This window comes from Canis aureus, chromosome 15 (genome assembly GCF_053574225.1).
Source record: "Canis aureus isolate CA01 chromosome 15, VMU_Caureus_v.1.0, whole genome shotgun sequence".
Classification (NCBI taxonomy): domain Eukaryota; kingdom Metazoa; phylum Chordata; class Mammalia; order Carnivora; family Canidae; genus Canis; species Canis aureus.
The window spans coordinates 25,182,619-25,198,191 of record NC_135625.1 but is presented as its reverse complement, the minus strand read 5'-3'; the positions used below and the strand labels follow the sequence as shown (position 1 = coordinate 25,198,191).

The window sequence follows — 15,573 nt, the reverse complement described above, 5'->3', positions numbered from 1 at the left end:
CCGACGAAGCCCAGCCGGACGGAGCTGCTGGAGCAGGAATTCCAACAACTGCTGCCCGCCTTGCTGCGCAGGGATGTCATCTCCGTTTTCATATTTTTAGACAACTGTCATGGATTTGCCACCACCGACGAGGTGCTGGATCTGCTGTTTACGAAGTGAGCACCTGCGCCTCCGCAGCCCAGGGGTGGGCCACCTGCTGGTGGGGAGGCTGGGAATGGTTCTGAGCTGCCCGGCCTCGGGCCGCTCCCCCGCCTGGAGCAGAGTCACCCAGGGCACAGTGGGGTCCCGGAGGGCAGCCCCGGGGCCTGGCCTGTGGCGGGTCGGCCAGAGGGGCTGTGCCTGTGCTCCGCAGCCGTCCTCCTCCCCCGGGACGGGGCCTGTGCCTCCTCCCCACCGTCACCGGGGTCCTGAGCTGGCCTCTTTTCCCATTGAAAGGGAGGTTGGAGAGTCCATCGGGGGGCTGTGTCCTGGGGCAACCACACAGGGGGACCCCGGGGTCCCCGGGCGCCCAGGCCCACTCAGATATCGGCCGTGGGCCTGGCCGGAGCCTTTCATGCTCAAGCATTCAGGAGGCCCGGGCAGGTGCGGGCGCTTCTCCGGGGGCTGCCCGTGGCCCCCCGCACAGAGCTGACGGCCCCCGGGGCTCCGGCCTAGTCGGGGGTCAGAGGTGACAGCCCCCACGGTGAGAGGTCGCGGCCACAGGATGATTCGTGGGATGCCCCCGCCCTCCCCTAGATATGGGTGCATCGCAGCTGCGTGTGGTGGCGACGACGCGGTCCTGCAGCGCTGGAAACTGTGAGTGACTCCGGCCCCTGCCCGAGGGCCTTCCCTCTCCAGGAGGGCAGCGAGGGGGCTGTGGGCCGGGGGTGCTGGACCCTCACCCCACACATCTGCAATTCCCGTGACGGGGTAAAGGTCTAAGGGCCCTTCAGGAAAGGAGGAAAGGAGAGCCGTGAATAGGGTGTGGGCTTGGTGGGAGAGCACTGGGACCCCTAAGGGAGACTTTCTCCATGCCCGCCCCTCCCAGCCCTCTGTCTGCCCCACACCTGGGACCCAGAGCAGAGGGGGTGGGGAGCATCGCACTCCCCAATCTGGTGGCACCTGGACCCAGTGCACAGCAGGTTGCCACGAGGGCCATTGAGGGCTCACAGACCCGGTGGCCCTGGCCCCGTGGGAGACGGCAGATTAGAGTCAGTGGAAGGACACCCCCCGGGGCCCCTCATGAGGGAGGCAGCGCAGAGCCACAGGGAGGGAAAGTGGAGGTCCCGGGTGGCTCCTGGCAAGGCCTGGCAGGACACAGAGCCCGAGCCCTCCTGGCTTGGACCTTCCCAGAGCGACAGTGTGTGCAGTGAGGGCAATGACAGGCCAGACGCCCCCCGTCCCCGGACGCCTGCCGGTGGATTCAAGGGGCAAGTGGGCAGGGAGCCAGGCTGAGGAGGGAGCCCCGCTTCCCAGCAAAGACCGTGATGGTCACACCGCTGGGCGTGGGCTCCCCCGCACAGAGGCTTCGTGCCAGCCCCTCCTCGGGGAGCAGGCCTGTGGCAGGCAGGACCGCCAGGTGGCAGGTGGACGAGGAGCAGGACTGGCCTCTGACAGCCCCGCACGGGAGGCCGAGGCCCCGGGTCCTGCAGGGCTTCCCCGGGACACCTCGGTGTGAGGGAGCCCTGTCTTCTGACCCCTGTGCCCACCTGTCCCTCCCCAGGGCCATCTGCTGCATCCTGGAGATATGGATGGACTATTATCAGGAGGACTTTTGTCGGCTCCCCCAATCTGCCTCCCTGAAGAAGATTCTGGAATTCATAAGGCAGCGCATGCCAGGCACAGACGTGGAGCTCCGTGCCCGGCGTTACCTGCAACAACTCAGACGCCTCCATGCAGCGGAGCCAGAGGCTGGGGGTGAGGAGGCCTGGGGGTGGCCGAGCTGGGGACAGGGTGGGCCCCACGGATCCAGCGTCCGTGCAGCTGGGCCGGGAGCAGGGGTTCGGCTCACACCCCATCCCCACGAGCTGCAGGCTGGGGACACCTCCCAGGGCTCTTTGAGCGGTTGGAAGAGTGTCCTTGATTTGGGAGGGACGTGGAAAGTCCGTCCTGGTGGTGATACTTTGTCTTCTTGGAGCTACAGCTTCGGCCCGAGCAAAAGACCCTGAAGCACTTCCGGAGCCCGCCCCAGCCCCAACTGTGGGGCCTGCTGCCTCGGATGGGCCTGAAGTGCTCGAGGCCGCCCTGGCTGCTGGGGCTGAGGGCTTGGCCCCAGCTGAGGTGCCAGCTGGGGAGGCGAAGCCCCTGCAGATAGTGGTCACTGCTCTAGATCACGGCTGCGCCCTGGACGAGCCACGTGCACCTGCGGCCACCCCGGAGGAGGAGCAGGCCCTGGCACCTGCAATCGGGGTCCCCAGAGTGCCAGAGCCGCCAATGGCCTCCGGGACAACTGGCTTCAACCTCTGCGCAGCCCCCTGACCACCTCGGGAGCCCGCCCCAGCTCCCACCGCGGGGCTCGTCATGCCTGCAGCCCAACGGAGGCTTGCCCTTCCCGTGTCATTTCACTGTTTCTATATTTTGAGTTTTTCTTTAACCTGTAAAATGCCTTATGAGTTTTATTGTAATAAAGTATAAGTTAACTTCAAACAAAATTCACCCTGATGCTTTTAAATTATACATCGTGGACCTACACTTTAGGTCCATTCACAGTGTCACAGGTCCCAGAGCCCAGGGCGCCGGGGGACACAGCCCAGGATCGGGTGCTCCCCCAGGTCAGGCAGAGGCCGGGAGGACACAGGACAGCCAGGTGGCTCCTGCCCCCGGGCGGCCCGAGCTGTACAGATCGGCGGGCCCGCCCCTGGAGCATCCAGGCCCCTGCACACTGGGAGCTGCAGTAGTCACTGCGGGAGCTGACTCCAGAGCTGCACAGCTGGCCGCCCCCACTGTTGTTGTCCCTCCTGGTGTCACCCTGTACCTGGGACTGAGCAGGGGCCTCACAGATAAACAACTCCCACTGAGCCATACACCTGGCAGGGGCCTGGGCAGCTCCCCAGGTGCACACACCTGACAATCAGCACAGCAGGCCCCGCCCCCAGAAGACCAGCTAGAAGGTCAGGGGAAAAGCAAGGTATTGACCAAGCAGCACTGGAAAGTTCCAGGGGAAGCCGAGGGATTTACACTATATAGAATCAGAGGATACTCCCCCTTGTTTTTTTCTTCTTTTCTGTTTGTTTCTGTTGTTTCCCCACCCCCCCCCTTTTTAATTCTTCTTTATTTCTTCTTTTCTTTTTTTCTCTCTCTCTCTCTTTCTCGTTATTCCAGTACAACTTGTTTTTGGCCACTCCGCACTGAGTAAAATGGCTAGAAGGAAAAACTCACCTCCAAAGAAAGAAATCAGAAACAGTCCTCTCTCCCACAGAGTTACAACATTTGGATTACAATTCAATGTCAGAAAGCCAATTCAGAAGCAGTTATAAAGCTACTGGTGGCTCTAGAAAAAAGCATAAAGGACTCAAGAGACTTCATGACTGTAGGATTTAGATCTAATCAGGCCGAAATTAAAAATCAGTTAAATGAGATGCAATCCAAACTGGAGGTCCTAACGACCAGGGTTAACGAGGGAGAAGAACGAGTGAGTGACACAGAAGACAAGTTGATGGCAAGGGCGGAAACTGAGGGAAGAAAAGAAAGACAATTAAGAGACCATGAGGATAGGTTAAGGGAAATAAATGACAGCCTCAGAAGGAAAAATCTACATTTAATTGGGGTTCCCGAGGGCGCCAAAAGGGACAGAGGTCCAGATTATGTATTTGAACAAATCATAGCTGAAAACTTTCCTAACTTGGGAAGGGAAACAGGCATTTAGATCCAGGAGCTGGAGAGATCACCCCCACCCCCCTTAAATCCATAAAAACCGCTCAACATTTAACATTTAATACTGGAACTTGCAAATTCCAAAGATAAAGAGAAGATCCTTAATGCAGCAAGAGACAAGAAATCACTAACTTTTATGGGGAGAAGCTTTAGGACAACAGCAGACCTCTCCACAGAGACCTGGGAGGTGAGAAAGGGCCGGCAGGATACAGTCAGGGTCCTAAATGAGAGGAACCTGCAGCCAAGAATACTTTATCCAGCAAGGCTCTCATTCAGAATAGAAGGAGAGATAAAGAGCTTCCAAGAGAGGCAGAAACTGACAGGATATGTGACCACCAAGCCGGCTCTGCCAGAAATATTAAGGGGGGACCCTGTAAAAGAAAGGGGAAGTCCAAGGAAACAATCCACAAAAACAGGGACTGAATAGGTATCATGATGACACTAAATCCATATCTGTCAATAGTAACTCTGAACGTGAATGGGCTTAATGACCCCATCAAAAGGACGCAGGGTTTCAGACTGGATAAAAAAAGGCAAGACCCATCCATTTGCTGTCTCCAAGAGACTCATTTTAGACATCAGGACACCTACAGCCTGAAAATAAAAGGTTGGAGAACTGTGTACCATTCAAATAGTCCTCAATAAATGCAGGGGTAGCCATCCTTATATCAGATAAATTAAAGTTTGTCCCAAAGACTGTAGTGAGAGGTGAAGAGGGACACTATATCATACTTAAAGGATCTATCCAACAAGAGGACCTAACAATCACGAATATTTATGGCCCGGATGCGTGAGCCGCCAAGTATATCAATCGATTAATAACCAAAGTTAAGACATACTTAGATAATAATACACTTATACTTGGTGACTTCAATGGAGCGCTTTCTGCAATCCACAGGTCTTTTAAGCACAACATCTCCAAAGAAACAGGAGCTTTAAATGATACACTGGACCAGATGGATTTCACAGATATTTATAGAACTTTACATGCAAACGCAACTGAATACACATTCTTCTCAAGTGCACGTGGGGCTTTCTCCAGAAGAGACCACAAACTGGGTCACACATCAGGTCTTAATTGATACCAAAAGATTGGGATCGACCCTGTGTATTTTCAGACCATAATGCTTTGAAACTAGAACTAAATCACAAGAAGAAGTTTGGAAGGATTTCAAATACGTGGAGGTTAAGGACCATCCTGCTACAAGGTGAAAGGGTCAACCACGAAATTAGAGAAGAATTAAAAAGATTCATGGAAACTAATGAGAATGAAGACACCACCATTCAAAATCTTTGGGATACAGCAAAAGCAGTCCTGAGGGGGAAATACATCGCAATACAAGCATCCATCCAAAAACTGGAAAAAACTCAAATAGAAAAGCTAACCTTCCACCTAAGGGAGCTGGTGAAAGACAGCAAATAGATCCAACACCCAGCAGAAGAAGAGGGTTAAAAAAGACTCGAGCAGAACTCAATGAAATAGAGACCAGAAGAACTGTGGAAAAGATCAACAAAACCAGGAGTTGGTTCTTTGAAACAATTAAGAAGGTAGATAAACCATTAGCCAGCCTTATTTAAAAGAAGACAGAAAACACTCAAACTAATAAAATCATGATGAGAAAGGAGAGATCACTACTAACACCAAAGAAAGGACCTAGAGTGTATTCTATATGTTAAGCAAAGTCAGTCATTCAGAGAAAATACCAGATGATTTCACTCATATGTGGAATTAAAACAAAAACAACAATAAAACAACAACAACAACAACAACAACAACAACAAACGAATATGGGGAAGGAAGGAAAAGAGTGGGAGGTATACTATAAGAGATTCTTTAGTACAGAGAACAACAGGCTTGCTGGAGGGAAGGAGGGCATGGGATTGGCGTGGTGATTGGCAGTGAGGAGGGCACTTGTTGTGATGAGCACTGGGTGTTATAGGTAAGTGATGAATCACTAAACACTAGTCTTGAACCAATATTACAGTATATGTTAACTAACTAGAATTTAAGTAAAAACTTGAAAAAAATAAGGAAAGAAGACTCATGGAATGGTAAAGCTTGCAGGGAGCATGGTAGTCCAGTAGCAAGCACCTTGTGCATTAAAAGATGAGGAGGGGGCGCCTGGATGGCACAGTCAGTTATGTGACCAACTGTTGGTTTCAGCTTGGATCCTGATCTCGGGGTCATGAGGTCGAGTCCCACATTGGGCTCCGTGCTCAATCTGGAGCGTGTTCTCCCTCTCTCTCTAACTCCCACTTGTGCTCTCTCTCCCTTTCTCTGATTTATATATAATACAAATCTTAAAAAAAAAAAAAAAGATGAGAGAAATAAATCACATTTTCAGACACAGTGCAGACCCTGGAGCTACAAAGCCTCACCTATACCACATGCACTACCCTGCTTGCCTCATCTTTCCTCAGTCTCCCTTTTGTGCTCTCTCTTCCTCCTTTTTCTTTCCTAGACACCATATGCTTAGTGAGGCCAGCAGGACCAAGAGCTAAAAATGTCCTGGGTGTGGCCCTTCATAAAGGCTTTCATCAAAGGCACTTACCTTGAAGTGGAAGCCATGATGAGCCAGAAACAGAGATTTGTCTATATGTGCAGAGTCAAAGAACCTGTAAGACAGCAAAAGTCGATTTTTTAAAATTGTATGCTGGGCCGCCCGGGTGGCTCAGTGGTTTGGTGACTGCCTTCGGCCCAGGGTGTGATCCTGGAGACCCAGGATCGAGTCCCACGTCAGGCTTCTGCGTGGAGCCTGCTTCTCCCTCTGCCTGTGTCTGTGCCTCTCTCTCCCTCTGTGTCCTTCTCATGAATAAATAAAGAAAATCTTTAAAAAATAAAAAAATAAAATTAAATATGTATTCTTTCATTGTAAAGGACCTTAACTATCAATTTCACTTTAAAAAAAATTGCATGCTAATTAGCAAGGAATAGGACCTTCTCCACCATTTAAGTGAAAAAAAAAAAAAAAAAAAACCAAGAATACCAAAACACATTTTTAGCCTAAAGTTCACTAGCAGTAAGCAGAGGATGGATTGAATACACACAGCAGAGGGGGTCTAGTCAACTGGCCAATCAGAGGGAAAAAACAACGAGCCCTCCACGTCCTGCTGAAACATATTATAGGTCAAAGGTTTTCACCGTCAAAACTACTGGCATGTGGGCCGGATGAGCCTTTGTTGGGGGGCTGTCCTGTGAATTACGGGATTTTAACAGCTTTCCGGAACTCCACCCACTAGGTGCCAGTAAAACACGGATCCCCTACCTGTGAAATCAAACATGTTTCCAGATATTGCCATACGTCCCATGGGGGACAAAATTGCACCTGGTTGACAACTATTATTCTATCTATATCAAGACTCCAATAGATCGTACCGTAAAAAGGAAATACTGTCTACTAGTGCTGCCCAATATGGTATGTGGTTATTACATATCTGATATATATGGCGAGTGTGATTGAGAAAGTGAATTTTCTCAATTATATAAAATTTTATATAATTTTAATTAATTTTAATGTAAATTGTCACATGTGCCTGGCCAGTGACCACCACATTAGTGAAGTCTCAGATGTATAAAGAGCCAATTATGAAACAACGTTCTCTTAACAACCAACAGGTCAAAGAAGAAAAACTTTTTCCTAGGTTAACTTAAGGGGGAAATTAAAAAGCATCTTGAGGCCATCTGGGTGGCTCAGTTGGTTAAGCCTTCGACTCCTGATTTGGCTCAGATCATGATCTCAGTATCTTGAGATCGAGCCCTGTGCTGGGTTCTGCAGTGAGTGTGGAGCCTGCTTAAGATTCTCCCTCTCCTTTCCCCCTGCCCCCACCCACTCCTGGGTTCTCTTTCTTACATAAATACATAGTATCTTGAAACAAATGAAACAAGGAAACCCAATATACCAAAACATTTAGGCTGCAGCAAAAGATTTCTAGGAGAGCTTAATGCTATAAACACATACAGAAAAAAAAAGAAAAAAAAAATATATATATAAATCTCTCAAGGAACTCTAGAAAGAATAGATGAATGGATAAAGAAGACGTGGTACATATGCGATGGAGTATTATTCAGTTATACAAAAGAATGAAATCTCGTCATTTGGAATGACGTACATGGAGCTAAAGAGTAATGCTAAGTGAAATAAGTGAGTCAGAGAAACACAAATACCATATGATTTCATTCCTAAGTGTAATTTAAGAAACAAAAAAAGAATGTGCAAAGGGGGGCACCTAGGTGGTTCAGATGGTAAAAGCATCTGACTTTGTATGCTGTTTATTTTTTTCACTTCACGAGACTTAATACTCTTTCATGAAAAGAACTCTTACTAAACTAGGAGTAAAAGTAAACCAACTAAACATCATAAAGACCAAATATGAAAAAAAAAAATCCCAACTAATGTACAAAATAGCAAAAGACTCAAACTTTTCCTCTAAAAATAGGATCAAAATAAAGTTCTTTACTCTGGCCTTTCCATCAAATATAGTACTAGAAAACTTAGCCAGAGCAATTAGGCAAGTAAAAGAAACAAAACGCATCCAAACTTGAAAGGAAGAAGAAGAATCATATTTGCATATACCATAATCTCATACGTAGAAATCGTAAGGATTAAAAAAAATTAGAAGCAGTAAACAAATTCAACAAGGTTGCAGAAATGAAAACCAACACACCAAGAAGCAGTTGCATCTCTAGATGTTAACAATGAACAATTTGAAGTGGAACTCAAGAACACAACTCCATTTACCACAACACTGAAAAAGGTAAGATATTCAGGAACAAGACTAATGAAAGAAGTGAAAGAATCATACACTGAAAATGAGAAAACATATGTAAGAGTAATGTTTAAAAAAAAACCCCAAAATAGATATCTATTTTATAGATAAAATGCTTGAAAGGAAACATAAGGAAAAGATTCACAATATTAGATCTGCCAATGATTTCTTTCTTTTTGTAAACAGGCTCCATACCCAGGGTGGAGCCTAATATGGGGCCTGAACTCACAACCCTGAGATCAAGACCTGAGCTGACATTGAGTCATATGCTTACTGACTGAGCCACCCAGGATCCACGGACCTGGCAGTGATTTCCTGACTACGATACCAAAGCACCAGCAAACAAGTAAACATAGACAAATGGGGTCTATAAAACTTCAAATGCACCAAAGGATACAATCTAGAGAGTGAAGAGACAACGAATAGAATGGGAAAAATATGTGCAAACCATGTATTTGACAATAAGTTAATATACAAAAAACTCCTACGAACTTCGTCACAAGGCAACAAGTAGCCCAATGGAAGAAAGGACGAAGAGCCTGTACAGACATTCCTTGAAAGAAGATGTATAAATGGCCAATGAACCTATGAAATGATGCTCCACATCACTAACCATCAAAAAAGGCAAATCACAACCACGATGAGGGTCACCTCACACCCATTAGGATGACCACTGTTAAAAAATAAAATGTTGGCAAGGATATGGAGAAATCAGGACACTTGTGCATTGCTGATAGGAATGTAGCATGGTGCAAGCACTATGTAAACAGTATGAGAGTTCCTCAAAAAAATTAAAACTACAACTACCATATAATCCAGCAATCCTATTTCTGGGGTACGTGTAGTCAAAAGAATTGAAAGCAGGGTCGCCAAGAGACCTCCATCCTCATAGAAGCATTCTTTATCATAGCCAAGGGCTGGGAGCAACTCAGATGTCCATCAAAGGTAAATGGATAAAGAAAATGTGGTGTATACTGATTTTTATTTATTTATGAGAGACACACGGGGAGAGAGGCAGAGACACATGCAGGGAGCCTGAGGGGGGACTCAATCTCGGGTCCCCAGGATCAGGTGGGGGTCAGGGAGGGGGTCCCAGGAAGTGAGGTCACTCCCGTGACACAGAGCCCAACAGAACTTGGAACCCCCGTGACCAGGCAACCGCATCTAGTGCAGCCCCACCTCAGGCTCACTTGGCTGGAGACATCCGCTCCTGGAAGATGTTCTCCTGCTGCCGGCCCACCTCTGGGGGCTCTGGCTCCCAGGAACCCCAGGGGTGCCGCTTGTTCCAATGCTGTAGGCTTTGGCTCCAGCATAAAAACCAACGCCTCAGGGCGTTTATCAGGAGGCGCCGTCAGGTAACCCAGAGCAGGCCAGGCCAGGCCCCCTGTGCCAGCCATCCTGGGTGGCCCCATCCCCTCCTCTTCAGCTTCCGGGAAACAGGGATGTGTGGGCAGGTGCATCCAGGCTGGGGGACATTGCAGGGCGGCAGGTTCCCCGGTGATCCCTTCAGGGTCACCCTGAGGTCAAGGTGGGCAGGGTGCAAACAGGGCTCCTGAGGTCCTCTTACCCGCCGAGTAAGAGTCCCCCCGAGGCCCTGCAGCCGATCCCTTTGCTCTCCTTGGGGGAGGGGGGTGCCGCCTGCGCTGTGGTGTGTCTGGATGGGGGCCGCTGGGGGTGCGGCCCAGCCGAGGCGGCCGGACCGGGCGCTGAGGCCTCCTGCCTGGCTGCCGGGCACTGTCTCCACAGAGCTCCACCCGGGACAGGGGGCGCGAGCGGGAGGAAGGGGTGCTCTGCCCCACCGCCTCGAGGAACTGGGAAGTGCCCTGCGCAGCTAACAGAGGCCAGCGCGGGCTCAAATGAGTGCAGGGGCCGGGGCACCCCCGACACCCGGGTCCCCGATGCGGCACGAAGGGCCCCGGGTCCCAGAAGCCAGCCTGCTACTCCCCTGGGCTCCCCCCTACACTCCTGCTCCCACATGAGTCTGCATTCCCCTGCTCCCCACACTTGCCCCAGGGCCCTGCCCCTGCCTGGGCCAGATGCAGAGTCCCTGTGCACAGAGGTGTAGGAATATCAGAGCAGAGCCTTCAGGGGCGGCCTGGTCGCCCAGGGGTTTAGCGCCTGCCTTCCGCCCAGGCCCTGACCCCGCAGGCCCGGGATCGAGTCCCGCCTCGGGCTCTCTGCACCAGGGCTGCTTCTCCCTCTGTCTGTGTGTCTGTCTCTCTCGGTCTCTGTCTCTCTGTGTCTCTTGAGGTCCTTGTACTGATCCAAACTTTTTTGAACATTTATCCTCTAAGATTGTTTCTTTATCGGATAGTTTGTCTTGTTTGTGTAAGAGACAGGCAGAGAGCAGGGAGGGGAGAGGGAGACCCAGGCTCCTGAAGCAGACTGGGCCCCAAGCGCAGGGCCTGCCAGGGCGGGATCCCAGGGTGCTGAGGCCACGACCCGAGCCACAGCCCAGAGTCAGAGGCTAAGTGACTGAGCCACAGGCATCAAGGCCCGGGTTCCTGCCGTGGGCACTCCTGCCCCCCACGGCCCCCGAGAGCTCGGGCTGCGGGCTGCGCTCCCACCCCAGGCCTCCCGGCGGCTCCATGCACGTCCCCTCTGTCCCAACTCAGGGTGCAAGGGCCTCGGCCGGGAAGGCGCCTCCCATCTGCCCGACGAAGCCCAGCCGGACGGAGCTGCTGGAGCAGGAATTCCAACAACTGCTGCCCGCCTTGCTGCGCAGGGATGTCATCTCCGTTTTCATCTTTTTAGACAACTGTCATGGATTTGCCACCACCGACGAGGTGCTGGATCTGCTGTTTACGAAGTGAGCACCTGCGCCTCCGCAGCCCAGGGGTGGGCCACCTGCTGGTGGGGAGGCTGGGAATGGTTCTGAGCTGCCCGGCCTCGGGCCGCTCCCCCGCCTGGAGCAGAGTCACCCAGGGCACAGTGGGGTCCCGGAGGGCAGCCCCGGGGCCTGGCCTGTGGCGGGTCGGCCAGAGGGGCTGTGCCTGTGCTCCGCAGCCGTCCTCCTCCCCCGGGACGGGGCCTGTGCCTCCTCCCCACCGTCACCGGGGTCCTGAGCTGGCCTCTTTTCCCATTGAAAGGGAGGTTGGAGAGTCCATCGGGGGGGCTGTGTCCTGGGGCAACCACACAGGGGGACCCCGGGGTCCCCGGGCGCCCAGGCCCACTCAGATATCGGCCGTGGGCCTGGCCGGAGCCTTTCATGCTCAAGCATTCAGGAGGCCCGGGCAGGTGCGGGCGCTTCTCCGGGGGCTGCCCGTGGCCCCCCGCACAGAGCTGACGGCCCCCGGGGCTCCGGCCTAGTCGGGGGTCAGAGGTGACAGCCCCCACGGTGAGAGGTCGCGGCCACAGGATGATTCGTGGGATGCCCCCGCCCTCCCCTAGATATGGGTGCATCGCAGCTGCGTGTGGTGGCGACGACGCGGTCCTGCAGCGCTGGAAACTGTGAGTGACTCCGGCCCCTGCCCGAGGGCCTTCCCTCTCCAGGAGGGCAGCGAGGGGGCTGTGGGCCGGGGGTGCTGGACCCTCACCCCACACATCTGCAATTCCCGTGACGGGGTAAAGGTCTAAGGGCCCTTCAGGAAAGGAGGAAAGGAGAGCCGTGAATAGGGTGTGGGCTTGGTGGGAGAGCACTGGGACCCCTAAGGGAGACTTTCTCCATGCCCGCCCCTCCCAGCCCTCTGTCTGCCCCACACCTGGGACCCAGAGCAGAGGGGGTGGGGAGCATCGCACTCCCCAATCTGGTGGCACCTGGACCCAGTGCACAGCAGGTTGCCACGAGGGCCATTGAGGGCTCACAGACCCGGTGGCCCTGGCCCCGTGGGAGACGGCAGATTAGAGTCAGTGGAAGGACACCCCCCGGGGCCCCTCATGAGGGAGGCAGCGCAGAGCCACAGGGAGGGAAAGTGGAGGTCCCGGGTGGCTCCTGGCAAGGCCTGGCAGGACACAGAGCCCGAGCCCTCCTGGCTTGGACCTTCCCAGAGCGACAGTGTGTGCAGTGAGGGCAATGACAGGCCAGACGCCCCCCGTCCCCGGACGCCTGCCGGTGGATTCAAGGGGCAAGTGGGCAGGGAGCCAGGCTGAGGAGGGAGCCCCGCTTCCCAGCAAAGACCGTGATGGTCACACCGCTGGGCGTGGGCTCCCCCGCACAGAGGCTTCGTGCCAGCCCCTCCTCGGGGAGCAGGCCTGTGGCAGGCAGGACCGCCAGGTGGCAGGTGGACGAGGAGCAGGACTGGCCTCTGACAGCCCCGCACGGGAGGCCGAGGCCCCGGGTCCTGCAGGGCTTCCCCGGGACACCTCGGTGTGAGGGAGCCCTGTCTTCTGACCCCTGTGCCCACCTGTCCCTCCCCAGGGCCATCTGCTGCATCCTGGAGATATGGATGGACTATTATCAGGAGGACTTTTGTCGGCTCCCCCAATCTGCCTCCCTGAAGAAGATTCTGGAATTCATAAGGCAGCGCATGCCAGGCACAGACGTGGAGCTCCGTGCCCGGCGTTACCTGCAACAACTCAGACGCCTCCATGCAGCGGAGCCAGAGGCTGGGGGTGAGGAGGCCTGGGGGTGGCCGAGCTGGGGACAGGGTGGGCCCCACGGATCCAGCGTCCGTGCAGCTGGGCCGGGAGCAGGGGTTCGGCTCACACCCCATCCCCACGAGCTGCAGGCTGGGGACACCTCCCAGGGCTCTTTGAGCGGTTGGAAGAGTGTCCTTGATTTGGGAGGGACGTGGAAAGTCCGTCCTGGTGGTGATACTTTGTCTTCTTGGAGCTACAGCTTCGGCCCGAGCAAAAGACCCTGAAGCACTTCCGGAGCCCGCCCCAGCCCCAACTGTGGGGCCTGCTGCCTCGGATGGGCCTGAAGTGCTCGAGGCCGCCCTGGCTGCTGGGGCTGAGGGCTTGGCCCCAGCTGAGGTGCCAGCTGGGGAGGCGAAGCCCCTGCAGATAGTGGTCACTGCTCTAGATCACGGCTGCGCCCTGGACGAGCCACGTGCACCTGCGGCCACCCCGGAGGAGGAGCAGGCCCTGGCACCTGCAATCGGGGTCCCCAGAGTGCCAGAGCCGCCAATGGCCTCCGGGACAACTGGCTTCAACCTCTGCGCAGCCCCCTGACCACCTCGGGAGCCCGCCCCAGCTCCCACCGCGGGGCTCGTCATGCCTGCAGCCCAACGGAGGCTTGCCCTTCCCGTGTCATTTCACTGTTTCTATATTTTGAGTTTTTCTTTAACCTGTAAAATGCCTTATGAGTTTTATTGTAATAAAGTATAAGTTAACTTCAAACAAAATTCACCCTGATGCTTTTAAATTATACATCGTGGACCTACACTTTAGGTCCATTCACAGTGTCACAGGTCCCAGAGCCCAGGGCGCCGGGGGACACAGCCCAGGATCGGGTGCTCCCCCAGGTCAGGCAGAGGCCGGGAGGACACAGGACAGCCAGGTGGCTCCTGCCCCCGGGCGGCCCGAGCTGTACAGATCGGCGGGCCCGCCCCTGGAGCATCCAGGCCCCTGCACACTGGGAGCTGCAGTAGTCACTGCGGGAGCTGACTCCAGAGCTGCACAGCTGGCCGCCCCCACTGTTGTTGTCCCTCCTGGTGTCACCCTGTACCTGGGACTGAGCAGGGGCCTCACAGATAAACAACTCCCACTGAGCCATACACCTGGCAGGGGCCTGGGCAGCTCCCCAGGTGCACACACCTGAGAATCAGCACAGCAGGCCCCGCCCCCAGAAGACCAGCTAGAAGGTCAGGGGAAAAGCAAGGTATTGACCAAGCAGCACTGGAAAGTTCCAGGGGAAGCCGAGGGATTTACACTATATAGAATCAGAGGATACTCCCCCTTGTTTTTTTCTTCTTTTCTGTTTGTTTCTGTTGTTTCCCCACCCCCCCCCTTTTTAATTCTTCTTTATTTCTTCTTTTCTTTTTTTCTCTCTCTCTCTCTTTCTCGTTATTCCAGTACAACTTGTTTTTGGCCACTCCGCACTGAGTAAAATGGCTAGAAGGAAAAACTCACCTCCAAAGAAAGAAATCAGAAACAGTCCTCTCTCCCACAGAGTTACAACATTTGGATTACAATTCAATGTCAGAAAGCCAATTCAGAAGCAGTTATAAAGCTACTGGTGGCTCTAGAAAAAAGCATAAAGGACTCAAGAGACTTCATGACTGTAGGATTTAGATCTAATCAGGCCGAAATTAAAAATCAGTTAAATGAGATGCAATCCAAACTGGAGGTCCTAACGACCAGGGTTAACGAGGGAGAAGAACGAGTGAGTGACACAGAAGACAAGTTGATGGCAAGGGCGGAAACTGAGGGAAGAAAAGAAAGACAATTAAGAGACCATGAGGATAGGTTAAGGGAAATAAATGACAGCCTCAGAAGGAAAAATCTACATTTAATTGGGGTTCCCGAGGGCGCCAAAAGGGACAGAGGTCCAGATTATGTATTTGAACAAATCATAGCTGAAAACTTTCCTAACTTGGGAAGGGAAACAGGCATTTAGATCCAGGAGCTGGAGAGATCACCCCCACCCCCCTTAAATCCATAAAAACCGCTCAACATTTAACATTTAATACTGGAACTTGCAAATTCCAAAGATAAAGAGAAGATCCTTAATGCAGCAAGAGACAAGAAATCACTAACTTTTATGGGGAGAAGCTTTAGGACAACAGCAGACCTCTCCACAGAGACCTGGGAGGTGAGAAAGGGCCGGCAGGATACAGTCAGGGTCCTAAATGAGAGGAACCTGCAGCCAAGAATACTTTATCCAGCAAGGCTCTCATTCAGAATAGAAGGAGAGATAAAGAGCTTCCAAGAGAGGCAGAAACTGACAGGATATGTGACCACCAAGCCGGCTCTGCCAGAAATATTAAGGGGGGACCCTGTAAAAGAAAGGGGAAGTCCAAGGAAACAATCCACAAAAACAGGGACTGAATAGGTATCATGATGACACTAAAT

General features: G+C 52.9%; 2 protein-coding genes and 1 long non-coding RNA gene across 33 annotated transcripts in view; 2 read left to right on the top strand and 1 right to left on the bottom strand.

Moving 5' to 3' along the window:
- The window catches only part of LOC144284385 (uncharacterized), a 183,744-nt gene that overhangs the window by 144,490 nt on the left and 23,681 nt on the right, over window positions 1–15,573 (bottom strand). For 2 of the 27 annotated variants that reach the window (XR_013352738.1, XR_013352737.1), the window contains exon 1: window positions 6,405–6,419. The exons of 24 other annotated variants lie outside the window; for them this stretch is intronic. This is a non-coding gene — a long non-coding RNA (uncharacterized LOC144284385). Of the gene's footprint in view, window positions 1–6,404; window positions 6,425–15,573 lie in introns of those variants that run through there. One more of the 27 variants, XR_013352739.1, reaches the window with a different exon arrangement.
- LOC144284369 (uncharacterized) lies at window positions 588–2,610 on the top strand. 2 transcript variants are annotated; one of them, XM_077848835.1, is made up of 2 exons: window positions 588–1,896; window positions 2,117–2,610. In XM_077848835.1, the coding sequence occupies exons 1-2, from the start codon at window positions 1,467–1,469 to the stop codon at window positions 2,455–2,457; spliced, it is 771 nt and encodes a 256-aa protein (XP_077704961.1). In that variant the 5' UTR covers window positions 588–1,466; the 3' UTR covers window positions 2,458–2,610. The 2 variants fall into 2 exon arrangements, with proteins under 2 accessions (XP_077704961.1, XP_077704962.1); XM_077848836.1 differs by having other exon boundaries at window positions 590–1,896; window positions 2,123–2,610.
- Window positions 9,754–13,884, top strand: LOC144284378 (uncharacterized). 4 transcript variants are annotated; one of them, XM_077848855.1, is made up of 4 exons: window positions 9,754–9,974; window positions 11,235–11,428; window positions 12,010–13,170; window positions 13,391–13,884. In XM_077848855.1, the coding sequence occupies exons 3-4, from the start codon at window positions 12,741–12,743 to the stop codon at window positions 13,729–13,731; spliced, it is 771 nt and encodes a 256-aa protein (XP_077704981.1). In that variant the 5' UTR covers window positions 9,754–9,974; window positions 11,235–11,428; window positions 12,010–12,740; the 3' UTR covers window positions 13,732–13,884. The 4 variants fall into 4 exon arrangements, with proteins under 4 accessions (XP_077704981.1, XP_077704982.1, XP_077704983.1 ...); XM_077848857.1 differs by having other exon boundaries at window positions 9,755–9,974; window positions 13,397–13,884; XM_077848856.1 differs by having other exon boundaries at window positions 9,754–11,428.